The sequence below is a fragment of the Passer montanus genome, unplaced genomic scaffold (genome assembly GCF_014805655.1).
Source record: "Passer montanus isolate IOZ18808 unplaced genomic scaffold, ASM1480565v1 scaffold88, whole genome shotgun sequence".
In the NCBI taxonomy this organism is placed as follows: Eukaryota; Metazoa; Chordata; class Aves; order Passeriformes; family Passeridae; genus Passer; species Passer montanus.
In genome coordinates, this window is record NW_024374145.1 from 2,605,699 (window position 1) to 2,627,353 (window position 21,655).

General features: G+C 40.2%; 1 protein-coding gene across 2 annotated transcripts in view; it reads right to left on the bottom strand.

Annotated features, from left to right (window-relative positions):
- The window catches only part of SLC7A11 (solute carrier family 7 member 11), a 69,476-nt gene extending 48,084 nt beyond the window's left edge, over positions 1 to 21,392 (bottom strand). The window contains exons 1-6 of one of the 2 annotated variants that reach the window (XM_039733447.1): positions 21,293 to 21,392; positions 17,300 to 17,525; positions 14,606 to 14,732; positions 10,433 to 10,548; positions 2,671 to 2,796; positions 455 to 554 (exon numbers count right to left, since the gene is read on the bottom strand). In XM_039733447.1, the coding sequence (XP_039589381.1) occupies positions 455 to 554; positions 2,671 to 2,796; positions 10,433 to 10,548; positions 14,606 to 14,732; positions 17,300 to 17,525; positions 21,293 to 21,313 (716 nt within the window). In that variant the 5' untranslated portion in view covers positions 21,314 to 21,392. Of the gene's footprint in view, positions 1 to 454; positions 555 to 2,670; positions 2,797 to 10,432; positions 10,549 to 14,605; positions 14,733 to 17,299; positions 17,790 to 21,292 lie in introns of those variants that run through there. The other variant, XM_039733446.1, reaches the window with a different exon arrangement.
- Positions 21,393 to 21,655: the final 263 nt, after the last annotated feature.

Genomic DNA, 21,655 nt, shown 5'->3' on the forward strand with positions numbered 1-21,655 from the left:
TTTGTGGTCCATACCAATCTCATTGATTCTTATTTGTCAAATACTGCTTTTACAAAGCAAGGCTAAGGGCCACTTTGTAACAGCATCATAGATTTGATTTTTATACAATTATTGACTTCTTCAAAAAGTTATAGCTTCATTAGTACTTTTATCCTTTTATTAAAATATTTTATGAAAAAATGAAGAATATTCCTTTCTTGTGGTGTGATTATTCTGGTGGTCAGTGCATGTTTATATATTGTATGCTGAAAAAGAAAAATCTTTTTTTGGCAGAGCTGCTTGCACAATGACCACTGAGAATATGGAACAGTGGTAACAGCTACCCTAGCTGTATGATGTAGCTTGGCAAAAGATGCAGAATGTGCTACTCATTGCTTCATATAAATACATCGCTTTGTTAAAGCATATTAGTGTTTGTTTTCAGGACAAATACATATAAATTTCATCCACTTACCAGCCTGAATATGCATACATTCCTGAATAGAAAGCAAGTGGTAATCCCATAACACTGGCATCATTCCCTGCAAAGGCATTTTTAAAGTGCTGTGTTTCTCCTGCAAAATCAACAGAAAAAAATGTTGAATAACAAGCTCTTTGGTTATAACTACTTAAAAAAATAAATATAACACATCATGGAACATTTAATCACCCAACAGTTCACTGACATCAAGTTCTGCCCCTTGACCTTAAATTCTGACCTAACCCTTGCAGCCATAATCTGCCAGCAATTGTAAAAGGCTTTGGGGCATCTGTATTCATGCAGTAGGAGAATTTGACCTATTAGTTTCTTTCAAAGTGTGCTGAGCTTGATCACACTCACTGCTCTGTCATTTCCAGCAGTGACTTACATCAACATGAAAGAGCAGAATGAGCTCAATAGTTTTTGATGTGGAAAATTTCACTTGTTCAACATTTTAATCAGAAGGAACTTTGTTGTTATTTCATTCAGAAGCAACGTTTATAAGATAAATAAACCCAAAATCCTAAACATTTCTATCATTGAAAAATTAGTTTAGTAACCCCCTACCATGATAATCAATACTGTATTAATATTACATCAAGTAAGAATTATCTACAAACCTATACATGCAAATATGCCACACTTTTGTTATGCTCTTATTCATTTACAAAGTTCTTTATGGTTTGTAAAATATCCCTACAATATCCCAAATTTCCTGAAAAGCAATGATCCTCCACAGATATGGAGCAGGAAGGAACTTAATTAATTCAGAGTTAAATTAGAAATTAGTCAAACCCTCTACCTTTTACTCTGTTTTCACTAAGCCCTCAGTCAAAATCCACATTGAAGCAGAGGCTTTTTGCTTAAGGGAGAAACCATGGCCAGAAGAAGGTCCCAGTGGAGAATCAGGGACACTAGTTGAGCAACTTCAGGGCAACAACCCCCAAGCAAATCTGGGTCTGACCTGCTCCAAAGGTCTAGGAAAAGTGGGGCAGATGGGAAGAGAGAAATTTTGCACATTTCATATGTCATGTGCAACAGGAAATGGCATTGCAAGTGCCAGAAAGAAAGTGAAAAACAAGAAAACAAAAATAGTGAATCAGCAGAGTCCTACACAGGAAAACTTTTCTTTCAGAGTCTGTATTAACCACAGAGAGCCACCTGTCCCTAAGAAACTGATCTCACTGCACTGACTAACGCTGTGCTCTTCACTTGGGTGGGAGGGTTTGCAAACTTCAGAAGAGAGCATCCCCTGGGACATAGCCAAAAACTGTGATAGTTTTTGTTAGATAAAATCTGCCACCAATACACTCAAAGGGCTCCCTGCTCTGCCCCTTTGTATGAAAGGCTGAATGGCTGCTTGTGCTCTGTGTGGTTGTTGTAGGGAGGGTGACCTGGGACTTGTCACCATCTCACACCTGCTGCTCAGAGGGCTGGAATGGTAAAGTCCCTACAGGCAGCTGAGCACCTGTCAGTGAAAAGAGGGCATTTACAAAGGAATGTAGTGACAGGGCAAGGGGAAGTGGCTATAAAATGACAGAGGCATGTTTAGATTAGGGCATGTTAGGAGAAATTCTTCCCCATGACAGTGATGATGCACTAGAACAGATTGTCCAGAGAAGCTGCCCAGGATGCTCTGAAAGTGTTCAAGGTTTTGGATGGGCCTTTGAGAAACATGGCCTAGTGGAAGACATCTCTGCCCATGGCAGAGGGTTTGAACTAGAGGATCTTTAAGGTCCCTTCCAACCCAAAGCACCATTTAATTTTGTGGTTCTGTGAATTGGGAGCCCCCTCTAGCACCACACGCATGTACCACGACTAGGGACTAGCACAGTCAGAGTAGCTATCCTGCCTGGCCTCAGCATGTGCTCTGAGGAGGTGCTGTGCATCTGCCTTTAAATCCCATCCTGCCCCTTTCACAAAGTTCAGACCAAAAACAGATGACAGAGGGCAGTCCATTTGCTCCTTTGAGAAGCAAGTCTGATTGGAATAGTCTCATTGGCATGCTGAAAGAAATACCAGTTCATGCCAATGTAGTTTCACTTATCAATGACATGACAGTACAGAGCCTTAGTTAAGCAAGCCCAGACTAATTAAGAGATTTTGCTGCTATAAGCATTATGTGGTGGAGTCAAGTGGGGTAATGCTTACCCTTACTGCTGAAGGTAAAGATAAAAGGTCATTAAAAGCATTTACTTTTCATTTCATACCTTTAATTAGCTGGATAACGCCAGGGACTATAATTATCAGAATTGCTACAAGCTTACAAAAGGTAAGGAACATCTGAATGCGGGCACTCCAGCTGACACTTGTGCTATTCAGGACCATCACCAGTGCTGTGAGAGGGAAAAAGAAAAGTCAGAAAGAAATAATTGTCGCAAAATTCTTTGCCAGCAGAGAGGTCACACAAACAACAGATCCTGATGCATTAAAGGAAATACACCCTTCAAGGTACCACACCAAAGGCTTGAGCTGAGCCCCTATGCCTCATCCACTGCACTGACCATCCATTTGTCCCTTCTCTGCCTGCCATCCTTCACATCAAATTACAGCTTCATTGACCCAAAATTGTCAGCTGCTGGTAGACAACTGGCTGGCAGGACGCTTCTTCAGATGAAATAAATTAATCAACTCTTGTCACTCCAGATTTCTTTGTTGGTGCTGCTTTGAGTAGAGATTTGTATTTTTCACAAAACAATAACAATTAATAACCATATTGAACTTTCTCACCCTCATTTAGGCCACACATAAATTTGTAACTGCTTTACCTCTGGTCCTCTTTTCCAAGTTCTCCCCCCTTTTTGCTGTACCACCAGAGATGCGGGAGGGCCAGAGTGCAAGTGCTATGCCCACCATCAGTGAAGAAACAGAGACCTTTTACTTCTTGAAAACAAAGCCCAGGTCTGCAGCTCACCAGCATGTGGAGAGATCAGTGAGAAGGGTATGTACATCCTGACTGGTCAGCTTGCATCTCCTTCTGGGTAAGGGACAGCATCTTCTAGCATTTCCACAGCACTGACTGACAGGAGGAGGGCAAGTCCTGTAATTTTGGTGCCACATATTCTAGTTTATTTAAACAGAAGGAGTTTAGCTATTGAAAACAAAAGAATGGAAGATGGGAGCCATTTTACTAGATATAAAAATCTCTTCCCTGCTGCTCCAGGTAAACATGGTCAAGCATGTTCCTCTCTTTCTTGCCATCATCCTGCCGTAATTCAAGCTCTCTCAAGAGAACCAGTTTGTGTAAATCATCAGCCACATCACACACCTCAGAACACACAAAAGGACAATTTGCTAGTTTGTAGAAGCTAGCATTGTAAATCTGGCATGGCACAGGCTTTCTGGAAAAAAAAAAAAAACACTGATTTTTCTCAAGTCTTTTGGAGACTTTCTCTTCACCAGCGAGGTTAAAAAGTATTTTTAAAATCTTCTCATTTCAACTGAAAGTAGTTTGAATTTAATGGAACAGGGAGAAAATTCCAAGTAATCTGGATCCCAATGTATTTTTCATATTTTTTTAATAAAATAAAACTTCCACGGAGGGTAAAAAAGTATTTTTCTAGAATTTTTATTTGGGAGAGAGACAGTTCCACTCTCAAATGAGCAATTTACAAGTCAATATATACTCACAACACCACCTATCACAATTTTTTCACCAGAAAAGGATCTTCGAGATCAAAATCTTTACTCAGTTCTGTATCTCACCATATTTCAGAGCTGAAGTGTTCTGAAGTCACAAAAAAATCACTTGGACTTCCACAACGTTTCACTTGAGATCCAAATGCCTTTTTTTTTTTTTACTTCCTTGTATACCTATATTTGACAAGCAGCAAAAAATCCCAGAGCCCTGCTTCATTACTCTATTGTCCCAGTATTACACTGACTTATCTTGACTCATTTATATTTTGACAGATCCCTTTAGATTGCTGACTAATATTAGTGCTCTTTGAGTTTCAGCTTCTTTCCCTGAGGCTTGATTGCCAACAAGAGTAACAACTGTTATTTAAGCAAAATATATTTAAAATATTCATTTGACCAAAAGTGCTTAAGTTATAAAAAAATCTAGTGCCATAGTCAAGCACTAGCTTATTTTAATTTTCCTAGAAGACTCAGGATATGATACTTTTCTTCTGTAGAAAGTGAAGCCCAGGCATGGCCCAGAGCAAAGAAAATGTTAAGGAGGCGTTTTTTGTGTAAGAGAATATGCAATTTGATATCCAGCTACTCAGAGTTCAAGTTGACTGCAGCAATCAGTCTGTCAACCTTACACAGGTCAGAGTAGGTAACATGAGTGGGGAGAGCTCCTCCAGGTTTTCTAATGCATTGGTTTCACCTTCCTGATACACATATGAGAATGTTACTGGATGGTATGGCCTCAAACACTTCAGGAATGGGTCAGCCACAACTTCTCTGGACAACCTGTGCCAGTCTTACCACCCACATGAGAAAAATTTCTTCTGTGTATATATATCTGATCTAAACCAGCCTTTTTCCAGTGTGAAGCCACTTCCCCTCATGCTGTTGTCATGGTTTAAGCCCAAATGGAAATTAATACTGGCAGCTGCTTGCTCAACTCCCCCTTTTCTTCCTCCACCTACCACTGAAATGAGGAGGAGTATCAAAGTAAAACTTGTGGGTTGAGATTAGAACAGTCTAATAATTGAAAACAAAGTAAAATACAGTAATAAAGGATAATAATAATAATCATGAGAACAAAAAGGAAAAAAGGAAGTGCTGCACAATACAGTTGCTCACCACCCACTGAACAGAGCCATACCCCTCCATTCCCAAACCCAAATCAGATGCCCTTTCATTTAAATCCTCCCAGTTTATATACCAGGCATGATGCTCTGTGGTGTGGATTATCCCTTGGATCAGTTTGGATCACCTGTCCTGGCTGTGCTCCCTCCCAGTTTCTTTTGTGAACCTCCTCACTGGCAGAGCATGGAGGCCAGGGAAAAATGTCTTTGACTATGGGTGAACTGGACTGAGCAAAAAACCAAAACATCAGTGTGTTACCAACACCATTCTCATTCCAAATCCAAAACACAGCCCTGCAACAGCTACTGAGAAGAAATTAACACTAACCTGGCTGAAACCAGAACACCTATCACTGTGTCCTTATTTGTAAATACGTCCCTTGTAAAAAGTCCCTTGATAAAAATGTCCTTTGATAGTCCTTCACAAGAGTAAGTGCAGAGTCAGAGGACTGCAATAGTAGTAATTCAGGTTGCAGAGTTGAGACTTAAGTGCTTACAAGTGCATAGAAAATTTGAGACCAGTTTTATATTTTGTAAATTTTATTTTATTGTACTTACTAGGCTATAAGAGTTTACAGTCTTCTTTATAATATAGTATAATATTACATAACATAAATGCATTATTGCTTATTGTATACTACTAATAATAGTAGTGGTATTTTATGATAAAATATTCAGTGTTAGTGGCTCTATGTGCATGACACTTGTCTAGAAATGTGGGGATTACACCAGTAGCATGTACCAGCACCATAGTACTGGCTGTGTTAGCACTGGGTAGTGAAAGGCGGTGGGGCAGTGGAGTCATGAAGAAAGCTGCTAAAAGCAAGAAAAGATGATGACAGCTGTGCCAGGGTTCAGGAAGGACATTATATTCTGGGACTATGGCCATTAGTCAACACCTCTCTTCAGAACAGGGCCTATTGGAGATATTCAGAGAAACTGATTGCAGACACTTTGATACAGGATCACAGCAAGTATCAGAAGGAGCAGCAGTTTCTCAGAAAAGGGGAAGTGAAAGGAGGACTCAGGTCTAACTTTTCTAACTAAAAGTCAGGCATTAAGTGTGGCTGCATTCTCAATGAAGAGACAGTTAGTTCCAGAGGATGAATAACAATAGCTCTGTGAGATGCCTATCCCAGATGAAATAGTTTAGCTTCAGGAAGTTCTTCTTTCCTCTTTGTCCACTGAATGGGGAGCACAGATTACCTAAACTAAATACGTTGCTAAAAACAAGATGAATCCTAACCAAGAGCAGTGTGAAGGAGAACAAAAGAGGGTTCATGAACAATCAAACACAATGGAAACACCAAGCATGTTTTTCACAATCTCTTTCCTTCCACAGACACAGCTATAGACAGATAACAAAACTTAATGGGAGAAGCAGCAGTGAGCATTACATCCTGGCCTACTTTTCAGAATCTATGTACCATTGTCTCAGCAGGAGACCAAGAAAACTGCTCTGCCATAACTTGTCAGACTTTTAGGGTCAAGGCATTCAAGAAACGCCAAAAAATACTCTCAATCTGCAGACTCTAATGAGCCAATTAAAAGTCACAGGAAGCACAAAAGCACCTATCAGAGCATATTTGCCGGAGCATATCAGAGCAGATCCCTGCAAGCCAAGAGATATTTTAATGTAAACTACTTGTCTGAAGACTGTCAGCAGTAGAAAGTGGCATCTGCAACATCTGCCATGACGAGGGGGAAAAAAGGCATCTGATTATAGACTCACCTAGACACCAATAAAACTTGGGGCTGGAGCATTTGGCAGCAAGCACTGACAGACCTGCACAGCTAACCACAGTTTGCAAGCACAACTTTACCTCTAACAGCCGAAGTTTGGGATATTTGAGTTTTAAGGCAGATTTCTCAAAAAAAAAAAAAATTTAAAATTTTTAAAAAGGGGGGGGGGGGGGGTCAGAATTATATATTATTGCAGTGTAAAATGCCCAAAATACACATATGAATTAGTGCAAGAACTCATGTCAGTTGGTAAGTGGTTCTCAGTCTCACAGTTTTTAATGGTTGAAACCTGTTTATCTGCTTTCTGATACAGAGGCTATGTGAGAAGTTTGGAAAAGGCTCAGTTCCTATTTGGGCTTTTGATAGAAGAGTTTGATACCTTTTCACAGTCCAATTTCTCCCTTCCTGCTACCATCATATTTAAGTAGCAACATATGAATATAGGGCCTTTTTGCAATGATAGCATGGTTACAGGATGTTTCTTTATGTCAAGAAACAATAAATATGGAGGAGTCTATCAACTGTCACTTCAAAAGAAAAATTAGTTTTAAACCCTTTCTCCTAAAAAAGACTACCTTCAGCATCAGAACAAAGGTTGGCAACATCCCTTTGCTTTGTCCTGGCGCTATTTTGTCCTGCTGGAACAAAGTGGGAAGTTAGAAGGGCTAGCCTCCTGCTTGCATTTTCTTCAGCCGTCCTTCCCTGTGCTGTAGCAGATCCAGCTTCTCTCTCCTCTACCTGGCCATTTATTTTCAAAAAATTGTAGTAATTAGGTATCCTATCTCTGGAAGAATTCAAGGCCAGGTTGGATGGGGCTTTGAGGAACTGATCTAGTGGAAAATGTCCCTGCCCATGACAGGGTGATCTTTAACATCCTTTCCAACCTAAACCATTCTATGATTCTATGAGTACAGGAAATGTGTAGTGTAATAAAAATCTTTGAGATATCTGTTCCTCTTTCATGTACAGTTAATTAACCGAGTTGAGAAAAAGTTTGTGGCAGACGGACAAATTGAGATCTGCATATCCAGTATTTGATCTAGGTTTTTCACCTTGTGAAGATTTGCTTAAGAAACACCAAGTGAATTTAAGTGATTTCTAAGTTTGAAAAGAGCAGGAAGGTTTTGCTTCAGAGGTTCAGAAAGCTGTGGCATCTGAATAGAGACTCCACACAAGCATCCTTCTCTCTATGGAGACATTGAAATGTTTGGGCATTTTGGTTGGTTGGTTATGGTAAAAAGGGAAAAACCATAATAAGGGTAACTAAAAATGAAAGCAGCATATTGTAGAACAGAAAATTTGTTTTTACAGATTGTTCAAGGTTGCTCTCAACAGGTGATTTCAAGGGGAATTTTGTGCCCAGCATATGTCTTTTTTCATATAAATAATAAAGGAAGAACAAGCATTGTTTTAAATGTCATCGTGTCCAGTAGTTGCATTTTAACTGTCATCTGATTAACTTAAAATGTGAAGTGGAAACAAACACTACTTTTTGCACCATTCTATTGGATTGCAAGATCTCCAGGGCTCCAAAGTGTCTGTTCAATTCAGCACCTTAATCTCACCTATCACTCTGCTTACATGCCCAATACCAAACATTTGTAACAATTACCACCACCACAGCTGATTCTCACCACACAAGGATAACTCTGGGATCCCTGAGCTTAAGTGCAGCAGAAGTTCTAAGAACTACTGGGAATGAAACTCCACTGTAGAGCATACTGCAAAGAATGAAGCCTCAGTCTGACATATCATTGTTCTTTCTCGATGCCATCCCATTCAGTACTACAAGTTTTTTACAAGAATCGCTCCTTTCTGTGAAATGCCAGTTCACCCTAACTGTGCTGTACAGACCCACTCTGACCTCCCCTCTCCCTTTAGGCTATGATTATTTCAGCCTAACTCCACCTCCCCTGCAACACTACTTATTTGTTCAATTACTTTGCCAAGCCCTGGCTTATCACACAGATTTTCACTTAAATTAAAAGTAATAAAACCATATTTCAAATTGTTCACCTATTGTGCTTGAATCACGTGCAATTAACAAAATGCTCACTTACTATTCCTTTTGTCTCAGTGACCTTAATGTTACTGAACATCTGTTTCACTCTTATCTTGCACTGGAATGTTTTAGACAGATGCAGCTGAAAAGTCACTGACTTCAAAATTCAAACCCCTAATTCAACTATTCCTATGAAACCTATAGTTTGTGCATAATTAGGTTAGAAAGGAATGCAGTCACATACTAATTTTTTAACACTCCCGTCAGAAAGGAAATCTTACAGAAAGAGAGCCCACAAAATCCACAGTAACCTGGAGACTGAAAATTTAAATGTCAATTGAACTCCTTGCCCCGAAGAAAAAAAAAGTCATCTGAACCCATTATTGTGCAAAACTGAAGGGGGTCTCCTGCGGGCCTTTGATCATTTTGCATGTCTTAATTCCTTTTTCCAGTCTTTTTGTTTCTGATATGTGCACCGAGCAAATTTAAAGGAACAATCTGTTACTAATTACTCAGGTCTACTCTGCATTCCCTCCCAGCACAGCTGAATTCCAATGCGTGCCCACAATGAGCATTCTCACCCGTGACCAGGCAGACCTGGAAACAAGCGTCTAATGCTACAAGCCCCAGAGTCCCATTCCCATCATATTTTGTGCCTTCCCATTGCATGCATCCTCCACACCAGCCCAGGTACACTGTAAAGCCTCTGCTCTCAGGGTAGTGTCCCTCTTTCCACTGCAAATACTGGCTTTCTGTAACCCTAAATGATCCCTTTTATACTAACTACAAAGTTAGCAAGTGAAGGACAACAAGCCAGCAACAGCCATGCACCAGGCTGCATGTTCTGCTCCCAAAATTCGGTTCCTGCTTTTTGAACCACAAGTGCCTCAATAAGGATTATTGCCAGGATGGAAAGAGTGGGACTGAGGAAGATGACCTCATGTTGCTGTCTGCACACAAGAGAATTACATTTTTTCATGACATCATATTTGGCATTCAACTGCCTCCTAAAACCAAGGTAGAGCAAAGCACTTAAAGAAGGTAATCATTCTTCCATATCTCTGGCACTGCCTCTCCGTCTCTTAGGGACTGAAATTGCTTCTACAAAAATAATGAAAATTTGGCCATAAATCCAAGTGGCAACAGAATCAGCCTTGATAATAGATTTTCCCTGCCATTGATAAAGTCTGCTGTTCTTTTTGCTCCTGTGTTTGTTCACAAACACACACACACGCAGGCAAAACGTCACACAGGTGCCCCTGGCATTGGATGCACAGTAATTCTGCTCCTGTGTTTGTTCACAAACACGCACATGCAGGCAAAACGTCACACAGGTGCCCCTGGCACTGGATGCACAGTAATTCATTATTTACACCAAACAACAACCTGCTCAGTGTGCTATATGTTTGGGGTTTTTTAATTTATATAATCTTTACCCTCCCCTGAAATCTAAAACTGGACACTTACTGATGCCGACAGCTGTAATAAGTTTAATCGCAAGTTCTGGGATTTCACACTGCATAAAGAAAGGCTCCAAGATGTAGCGTCCAAATGCCAATGATATCACTGCTGTGGCAGCAGGGCTGGAGTGAAAAAAAACAAAGTCACAAAGTTAATCTGTAATAGTACATAGTTGTTATTCTTATTGGATCATGCTGTAACTTCACTATCAGAGAACTGTGAACTTTAATTTTGGTGCTTTCTTGTGGCTTTGCTGATGTGCACCACAGTTTCTGAATGTAGCACTGAAATAGAAATTTGAGTTCACTTGAATTAACAAAATAAATTTAAAATTTTATGTTGAATTTTAACCTTTTAGTATCGTTTCAGCACTACTCAGTGATTCTGATCTTGACAGCAAAAACTCTTACCAAGGTGGCTCTTACAACTTCCATGTTGCAAAGCAGTTGTAATCAAAAGGGAAAAGTATCAATACAAATCTCCATTCACTCACTTGAAGTGAACATAGCCAGAATCAGATTACATGGGCAACACTCTGCACAAAAGTCAGTGAATTTTAGTGGCCAGATATATCTCACCCCTCAGAGACACAAGCAAATGAAAATAATTCAAGTTGAGAATTCTGATTTACTAAAATAAGCATCCACAATCTACCCAGGTCTTTTATTAAATTGAGACAGTCGAAATGGGATTTTCTAAAATACCAACAGAATTTTTTCCTTTTATTGACTAACAATTTCCTAGCACTGCAGGAAAGAGCAAAAATCCCTGTAATATACTATAGAATACCATAAAACAAAGGAATATGAAGAAAGATATAATGTTTATTTATTTGGTCAGTTAGTGCTTTTTTATTGGAGAACTTAAGAGTTAAGTTCTCCAATACCCCACAAAGTTGTTGCATTTACATATTTGAAATGCACATAATATTGATATTATGAGAAGCTAATTGTTTGACAGAAGCCTTAGCACTGACACACATTAGTAGCAAAATTAGCCTGTGCCTGCATGTTACTGTTCATGTTCCATTTGGGACGACATTTTCACTCTTTTTAGGACAGCTGGTGGCATCTGTGGTTTATCACATACACACTGTAGGACAAAAGGGCACATGATTCTCAAAGGATTTCTCAGTTGAACAAAAGTGCATGCAAATTTATTGTGAAAAAATCTGAAACACCTCACTTCCAGAATTTTGATAAAAATTCTGCAGAGACCTTGTTGTTCTCCATCAAACAATAAAATAATTTTCCACAAGGGCATTGCACCCTGGAAACAAAACCCACTTTCTTTGTGTTATGATCAACCCAGAAGCCACACACTGTGTTGGACCAAGCTGCAGAGCAGCACAGAACAGAACAGAACAATCTGCCTCAGTAAGTTTCTGCATGGATGAGCAAGGGCTGCTGCACGTGCATCTGCCATGCGTGGGGATGTTCCTCTCACTGGCCAGAAAATGGCTTTGCAAATTTTGTCTGGACTTTCACAGACATTTATTGACTTTACCTCAGTGGAATATTTCTAATTCATATCAGAAGATCACCAGGCTTCTGGCTTTCAAGTACTGCAGGCAGCCTGCCATAAGTGGTTTTGGAGTACCCTAGATCAGATGAAAGATCAGATCTTTGGAGCTGTCCCAGACTTTTTTTCTCAGTCCTAGCTCCTTTCCTCAGACCTTGGATTTTGCCCTCCCATTTCAAGGAAAAGCCTTTTTAAAGAAGCAGTCACTGCTTCTTTTCTAAATACATAGCTCCTAAATGTCATCTCTAATAAATAGCTCTGACATTGCCATGTCTTGGGGGAGGGAGATGTTGCTGGCAGTGCAGTCAGTCAGTGGAGGGGGAAGTTCAAAGAATAGAGCAGTATTAAAAAACACATAGACGGGTGTTTAGGGACACAAGTTAGTGGTGGTCTCAGCAGTGTTGAGTTAATAGTTGGACTCGATCTTGGAGGTCTTTTCCAACCTTACTGATTCTATGCTCTTCCTTTTGCTACAGTGCTCCATAGCTGTGTGTTCAGGAGCAGGTACAAAGTGCATGACCAGCTTTCACTGAAGGGCCAGGATACAGGAAGACATCAGATAAAGAGCAGGACAGGGTCCCAGCACATACCACAGCTAAGTCAGGCACCTGGCAGCACACTCTCATCCAGCCTTTGTTTGGCAACCACCACAGTGAAGCTCTATAGACAAGGCAGTCACACTGCTATCTTCACTTGATTGAAAAGTAGTTGTTGGGGGTTTTTTAATGGTACATAAATATGTATAAAATACACAGAACCTGGCTTTGGGAGAGAAAAAGGTTCACACTGAGTGAGAAGCAGTGCAGTGTAAGGCAGAACTAATCAGTATATGTGCAGAGTAGTTAAGTGTATCCTCCACTGTCAAGTAGCAGCTTTAAAGAGATACATGAGAGCAGGAAATGTCTATTTTGGTTGCGACTCCTCCACCAGCCTGTGAGTGTGATAATCCTGCAATTTTTCAGAAGAAAAACCAGTCTAGCTGAGATGTGTGTGTGCAATTTCATCTGCTAAAAACATAAAATAAACATATATGAGGTCTCAAGTTCTTTGACGGTAGCAGTCAATTAGCTTCCTGATGCAGAAATCAGATATAAAACTCTACACAGAGTTTCAGCAGTGCTGCTCTGGTCATTGCAAGTTACAACATGTATGGCTTCCTCACAGCCTCTCAGATTGGGTTATTAAGGAATCCACTGATGTTCTCTCCCATGCAACACGATTATTTTCTGGGTGTGGGGCAGATCACGATGACTAAGAGCACTTATACAACACTCCTGGGACACTGTTGTACATAAAAACGTAATTATTTTGTGAGGAAAGGAATTTATGATGCCTGGATTCTTGTGGGTGTAGTGCCTAGGTTAATAAATTGCCTCTGCCGAACAAGGTGCAGATTAAGAGGATGATTTCTAATACTGTTCCCTTTTGTTGATTCTTTGATGTGAAATGATATAGCTGTTCACAGAGACCTGTGAAAACATAGTTCTCATTCCACTGCCTGATTTTCCTTCTTGGCAAAAGGTTCATACAGTTGAGACATCTGCCCTTTCATCACATTTGATGGAAATTTTGCAGTTAATTCAAAGGTTACATTTTGGTGGGGAGGTTGTGTTGGACCATCTGACATACAAAATTATTTCCTCTGGAAACAACACAAGGATTTATAGATTCATAATGACTCAGCACTGTCAGCACTTTTAAACTCAACAGTCTATGCTAGGACTTGTCGGTGTTATGTAAACGTGGCTGTGATTTGAAATCATGCTTGTGCCTCGTTTATGACTAATCTGCTGGTTGCGGAAGAGAGGAAAGAAGCGCTAACCAGCCCGAGGCAGGGGGTGGATGGAGCATTCCTAAAGTCATTTTCTGTGAGTTGCCCTGCTCTACATGTATCAAGATCACCAAACTCAGCAAAACTGTAAAAATAAAAAAAAAAGTCTACACTCAAAAAGAGTTTGATACGTTGATCCATTTACATTATGAAAGTTTATTTTATACGATTCAACATCTTCATATTGTAATTATTCTGCACAATGTCAAAGCCTGCGTGAGTCACAAGTTTACACACCAAGGCAACATATTGGACATTTTAGGTATGTGAAAACAGCGTTTCTTTATTTGGTCAGTTAGTGTTTTCCAATGTAAGAGTTAAGTTCTCCAACACCCCACAAAAACAAAAAAACAGGGCCCAATCTGACATATAAAGCATACATGGTGCCCCTAACTCTGAAAACTACTGGACAATAGTTTCACCAGGAGTTATTCCTGTATCCATAGACAACAGTAATAGCTCCAGAAGGTATTGCCAAGACTGAGAAAAGGTAAAGGTGACTTCTCTCTTCCACTGTACTGTATCTAGGTATGGCTAACAACATCATTAGTGACATCAATGGACATAGTTAGCTTACCAAAATTAAGGCAATTAATTGAATTTTTGTGGCAGGGAAAATATATGCATATATGCACACCTGTCTCCTTGAACAAAGGTGATAAGCAGAATAACATTTTTAAACTCTCTGAAGCAATCCTAGTGAAAGAATACAGTACACTGACCAAAATATATTTGATTTTTTTTTTTTTGCCCGACATCAGAGATTTTTCCTTATGACTGACAAGTGCAGTGCAATCAGAAAAAAAACAGAGTCATGATACACTCACCGAATGATGAGGAGTTCAACCCAGACCCTTACAAATGCAGGTAATGGGCCAAAGGCCTCCAGGATATAGGTGTAGTGACCGCCAGACTTCTTAATGCATGTTCCTAGCTCAGCATAGCAGAGGGCACCTGTGAGAATTCAACAGTGAGAGATATCCAGAAATACCTATCAAAACATTAATAGCCTAAACAACAGAGCTTCCACAGTGTCACAACTACTTTTCATACATATATTTTTTATTAATATAAATTAATATAAAAATACAATTAATATATATTTTATATTAATTTTGTAAGTTTTAATTTGCTCAGCTAGACGTGCAGTATGCCAAACCATTTATCCAGGTATATTTAAAGCCACTAGACAAGCTATTTGCCATTACCACTTTGCTACTCAATATCTTGTGAAGAGGAACAACAAATTGGGGTGTCACATCAGCCACCCTACTTCCCAGGCAGCCAGATTGCATTATTAAATGAAAGATATATGACCCATTTGCTTGTTATCAAAAGCTGATCCAATCCTTTCAGCCTTAGAGATGCCTGGCTCCAACTCTGAAGGTCTGAAGGTCTCTGTATTACCTCTCCTCAGCTATGGGCAAAAGCAATCAAATTGTTAAAATTTGGAAGCAGGGTCTGCAGAATAAGAATTTTCCTCAACACTACTTCTAACATCTTCCATACAAAACTCAGGAGATGGCTTAGTCACAGCTTTTCAACACCGGTGGAGTGTTTCTGTGTACTGCAAATACAGTGGAAGGTCAGGAGCCATCAGCCAGTTACAAAGCTGGGGATTCACGGCTCCACAAGTGGACCACATCAATAGTGTTCCACAACGAATAAACACAGCCAGTAATAAATAGGAAAAAGATTTGTTAGCACTGCATCACACAGAGTTAAGATCAGCAACATACAGGAACTCATTTCAGCTCTCTTCCCTGCAGGCCTTTACGTCACAACACTTTTAGATAAGAACTACAGATGTCAAAACCACATCACAAGTACAGACCCATCAAAGCTGTATCACATGATGACAAATTCTCTGGCCTTGTTCATTTGTTTTGTTTGGGACTTTGCAAAAATATGGCGACTTTTATCTGCTATTCTTTAGCTTACCTGAAGATGTGTTTACGGCCTTGTTCATTTGTTTTGTTTTGCATATCTTTGCAAAAATATGGCAACTTTTATCTGCTATTCTTTAGCTTACCTGAAGATGTGTTTAAAGGAATAGTTACAGCCATATTAAAAAAGGTGTTTATGAATTTTCTTTTGCCAGCCTCCTCTGTTGAGGTTCAGGATGAAATGGTGTTTTAATATATTAAATTTTTTAAAAATGAAAGAACAACCAAAATCAAACAAACAAACTGTAAGAGGTCCATTCTGAGAACAAGATACTATCTTTTGCTGTGCCAATTTTCAGATCTAGAGGTCTGGAAAATGACCTAAAAAATCTCTTTGATGAAAGTTTGGTACAGACTTTATCTCACAGACAGAAGATTACTACTACTAAAGTTATAGCCATAAATGCAGTGCTTATACAAATTCTGGGTTAAGTAACTCAAAAGACCAAGGTCTCTTGACAGGGTTACAAATAGGATCTGAGGTTTTTCTTCACAGGGGAATTTTGTTGCAGACAAATCTTCCACATTTGTACAAGAGATTATGCTGCACATTGTACCCATACATTTATCATTTGACCCAAATGGGTCCTAACTTACTCGACTGTTTGTTTGGCCTGGGTGGGTTTGGCCTGTAAAGAATATTTCTTTTAAGTTCAGAGTCAATTTACAAGGTGGCATTTGCATGTTCCGCCTATTAAGTAGACACTTAGTCCCTTTTTGTCCTCTTCACCTCCTGCCAGTAAACAAGCAGTTTGCCTTTTAAATAAAGCCAATATTCATGTTAGTTCTTCAGTTTCTTTGAGATTAACTCATTAAATAGGTCAATGAACCCTCTGTCCCACAGAGGCCAGGGTGGGGTTTTCCACTCTGAATGAGGGTTTTGTGTACAGAACAACTTAACTGGACTTCTTCACAATTCAACACTCTTCAAGAATACAAAGAATTAACAAAAACTCCCACAATAAGCAGGCCAGCAATAAAACTCCTAGGGCAGATTTGCTTCTATCACACTGTTTTTTGTAGCCCAATCTTTCAAAGCAACATCATGAGTGAGGAAGGAAGAGCCGGGAAGAGTGGTTATCAGCATTATTGTTTTGCTCCCCTTCATGCCAGTACAGCTTACCTACAGTAGGAATTATTCCTCTCAGACCTTGCTCTAGCCTCTGGGGAACTAGGTTGAGCTGTCTAAAACATTTCAGTGGTGTTCAAGCAGCGTGCTCATCCAGCTGCCAGGGCTTTACAAGCAAATCATAACTATATCTTACAGACAGGAGGAAAACATACAGCACCTTCTATAGGGAAAAATACTCATTCTTGTTCCTTTAGGGACCCATTAAAAATATATATATATATATGTTTCCAGCTTTCATCAGCTGGTGCTGTAAAAGTGGGGGGACAGGGGTTGCAAATCTTTGCACCCTCCACACACCCATCATGAAGCACAGACCTTCTGTAGTCCCATTGGTGCTCTAGCTCTGCACTCTGACTTCCTATCCAATAGTAAAATCAGAGAAATAATCACAATAATTCACCAGCTGCCCCTCTAGACCAATTAGAAACTTTTCAAGGACTTACCAAAAAGCGAGAGGATACCACACACTGTCCAGACAGTCAAGGACATGCCCACACTGCCTGTGTTCTTCAGGATGCCTTTGGGAGAGATGAAGATGCCAGCTCCAATGATAGTGCCAATTATGATGGATATCCCCCTCAAAAGCGTCACTTTCTTCTTCAGCACAACTTTTCCCTCCTGGGCTGGCTGTCCGCTGTCCAGAGAGGACAACTTGCCATTAGCTTGTCCCTGCAAGTAGCTTCCATTAGAGACCGTGGGCACAGCAGCTTTCCTAAACATGCTACAGTGCCACCAGCACTCTGCTGGCAAGCACAGGCAGAAAAGTTTTTAGCAGAAACTGAAAGGGTTTTTTTCCCCTCTCTATGTAGCCAACTACTTCGTCTCTTACTCTGTTTTCTCTTGTCTTTCCAGCTGCTCCTACACACAGGTAACAAGCTCTTAAAGAGTATGTGAGCCCTTCCTGTGATCCAAGCCCAGCTCAGGAACACCTGCGTTTTCACACTGTGGTACTGCCCTATCATTGGAAACCAGCTCAGCTTCCGCATGGACTTGTATTTAAGCTCTTGTCATACCAAGTTACACTAGCTGAATGATGATGTAAATTCTCCAGGTTTGCATCAGCCATTTGAGAAACCGCTGGCATTACTCAGCATTTCTTTTTTTTTTTTTTTCCCCTGATTCTTTTTTTGGTTGTTGTTTTTCTTTTTCCTTTTTTTTTTTTCTTTTCCTTTTTAAACTGGAGGGGCATGTTGTGCAACTGACCTGGGGGTGGTGAGAAGAACAAAGCACTCGCAGGCAACTCGAGCCAAACCTCACCAATCAGTGCAAGCCTATCACCCAAGACACCCGGAGACACACTCCCAATTTTTTAAAGCAGCTCAGAGCCAGAAACAAAAGCCTGCCTAAACATAAAGCTAGTCAGAGCACAAGGGGAAAAGAAATCAAACAGGATACGTCATCCCTGGGTCTAATCCAATTTCATTCTCGAAAAACTCTCAACAAAAGTTCAGTTTGCGGGGCTGAACTGCTAGTGTTGCAGTTGATCTGCCTCTCCCACATCCGTGTTGCTAATTTGGAAATCTCTGCAGGGACCAGGACCCACCATAGAGCTCCCGTGTTACCCCGCGTTACTTAGCAACACCCCCCAGCCAGCCTGAGGAGCACACAGGCGTTATTTCCACAGAACAGGCATTTTTGTAGGTGCAGCTGTTTTCCGGGATGTCAGGAACCAGCACCGTAACACCACTTTGTCAAAATGCACTGCAAAGGTTCACAGCCAGCTCGCATGCGTGACCAGGCAGGAGCAGGGCAACACCCCAGAGCACAGGATCTCCAACAGCTCAGGAATCAGAATGGCATTTCTGTGCTATCCCTGATAACACAAAAATCCGCAGAGCTCCCCTGAGCAGATAAACAGGTAATTAGATGCGTAAATACATTTGCTTCACCTGATCATTTCAATTCAAACTGAGCAATTAAAGTGTTAAAAAGAGGTGTTTTCTCCTAAAACAGAGCAAAAATCAATAGCCTTCAAGCATTTTTGACATAATCAAGGGACAGGTTTTATAACATATGCCAAAGGGGAAAAATTCTTCGTGCTATAACAATTGCAGCTGCTAATAGCTTCAGATTAGATCAGTGTAGTGAGAGGTTATTGCTACAGTTACTGCTCTTACAGGTATTGCTTAATTAGTACCTTGGTTTGGGAGTAAAAAGAAGATCAGTTAAACCATTTTATCCTTCAAAAAGCCGCCACTGAGCTCAGAGCACAACTGTGCTTTCAAATTTATGTGAGAAAGAAGAAATACTGGACTACCAACATGCTGCAACTGTAAAACTTGAGTGGTTTTAAAGCCTCATATTTTTAGTTATAGCTCACCTGTAATAGTTGGCACTGAGATAAAAGAAGGCATAAAAAAAGCTTATCTGGTTTAAATGAACACAGGTAAAAAGCAAATGAATGCAACTTTTGACTACATAGCAGTCAAGTAGTGCTTGTCCAGTTTTCTGAACATATCCTACTTCTGCCTCCATCTACTGGTGTGCTCAGTAGCTGATCCCTGTACAGCAGCCCAATGTGACTGCACAGACTGATGACAGACAGGACCTTCCCTGTCAGCCCACAGTCCAAACCAAGCCAATTTCCATGGCACTGGTTAGAAGTAAAAGCCAGGATTGGGTGGCATGCTGTGCCAAGATGTTTTCTCTTGATGCACGTTCCACAGGCTGCCCCCCAATAAGATCAGGGAACTGGATCAAACCAAACCAGCAAAAAGCATTAATCAGAAAACTGAGTTGGGCTGGTGACCTTTATTTTAATTTTCAAAGGCTTTTTAATGAAGAAGCACATGACATCTTCAAACATCTGATACTTTGACGCAGACATTCTTAACTAATGTTTATCCTTTATTTACACAGGAAGTTTGTTCCATGATCAAACCAAAAGCTCAATAACCAGACGACCCTGAGGCAGCTCCCAGCAAGCCAGTTGTCTGCAACAACCATCCAGTACAAATCTTGGGCAGTATAATGGTTTTCAAATAACATTTGATTACTAGCCAGGAGAATACTGTTTTCCCTTTGGCCATAGCAATTAACACTCTCCCATGCAGGGAAAAGGGTGCTTGCTCTTTCAGTGGTATGGGGATAGTATGCATGCAAAGTTAGGACTTTGTGAATTTCCCAGGGAAATTTATAAGGTAGAACCAGAAGAAAGCTGGTTCAGAAAACTCCTTTTCCTAACTCCTGGCAACTTGCTAGTGATCTCATTACTTGTAACCTTCCCAGGGAGTATGTTTGCGTACTTCTTCTTCATAGCTTCTCAATGCTATCCACTAAAAATAAGAAAAATAGGAGCTTTTCTCCTTTGAGTTCCAGCCTTACTTCCAATTATTAGTTTCACTCAGGGTAAGGAATACTTATTTGGTGTTGGGGGATTATTTGTTATATTCTGGGAATTTCGTGAGAACTATCCATCAAATGAGCCCAGTCTTGAGGAGGTCACAAAGCTGGAAGAGGGTCATAACTGGCAGCTGACCCCACTTACAGTATACTCACAAAATCTCTTCGGATTATTTGTATCTCACTGTATCTCACTTTTACTTCAATTATTCATCACAGAGCAAGGACCGCTATGCAAACACAACAAACAATGCTCCGTGTCTTTTCAAAAAGCTTTTCTGAAAGCACAGGGCTTAACCTGTCCAACTCAGAACAGCCCCATTCGTCCATAAAAAGTCACTCTAAAAGCAGAACAAAAAGGTATAAGGTGCAATTTTCTTTAGACTGATGAAATTTTTTGAAGCAGTGTTTCTAAAAAATATGTTCTGAAAATAAACCTTCAGCCTCTAATAGCATCTGGCATTGTGCATAGCCTTTTTATTTTTTCTCCCCGGTTGTTTTTTTTCCCAATTCATAGATATTTTCTCCTGAACAAGCATTTTAAAGCATAACTGAGATCATCACTGTGAAACAGTTTCCTTTTGAATCTCAATGCCAGCCCTGATCAATCTATCCACCGTCTGTTCCAATAAAAAATCCTTACCAGAAAAGCCTACAAGTGCTACACCCTGCAAAGAGCTAAAGCACCAGCCAGAAGATTCAGTAACCCAGACTGCGTGAATGCCATCAGTGGCCTCTGACGGTGTGAATAACCTTCCTAGCCAGCTGCACCTCTTTTCTCAGTGCTTGAGCATCACACGGAATAACAATAGCTAAGTACCTCAGGCTCAACACAGCTGACACGGTGTGTTTATCCTGCTTATCACACTCACAGAGTTTTTGCCAACATCTGGACATAGCTGTATCTTTCCAAAGAAGCTACAATTTTGATATTTCCCCTGGGGAATGCTACAAAACAGACACAAAGCGTTCACCTTTATGGTAATGCTACAACAAATGCAGCAAAGTGAAGAACCTAAATTTCAATCCTGAACTTGTGTCCCGAATTCTCAAGCCCAAAAAAACTCTATAATTTCTAGATGTAGAGAGCATACCTTGACAATGTTTCCAGGCATTTGTCTATCAGCTTATTGAATCAAACAAATCCAAAGAGTCACAAGTCAAGCCTCCAGCCACACATTGCCATGCTGAGTGGAGACACAGGAATAAAAGAGGAAGTTCAGCAAGACTGAAAAGACGAGGAAAGCCCCAAACTATTACACGTGGGTGGCATGGCATGAAAAATGTTGTTTAGAAAACTGATCTGAGTCTCCTGTGTATAATGCCAAGTTGTTTGTGAGCTTCAGAATGCAGCCCTGCAGAAAGGCAGCAGTCTGGTTTCAAATGTCAAAGGATGGCAAAATACCTAAAAGTATTTGTTTCATGTAGATGATCTAGCACTGAAAAGTTTTGACTGG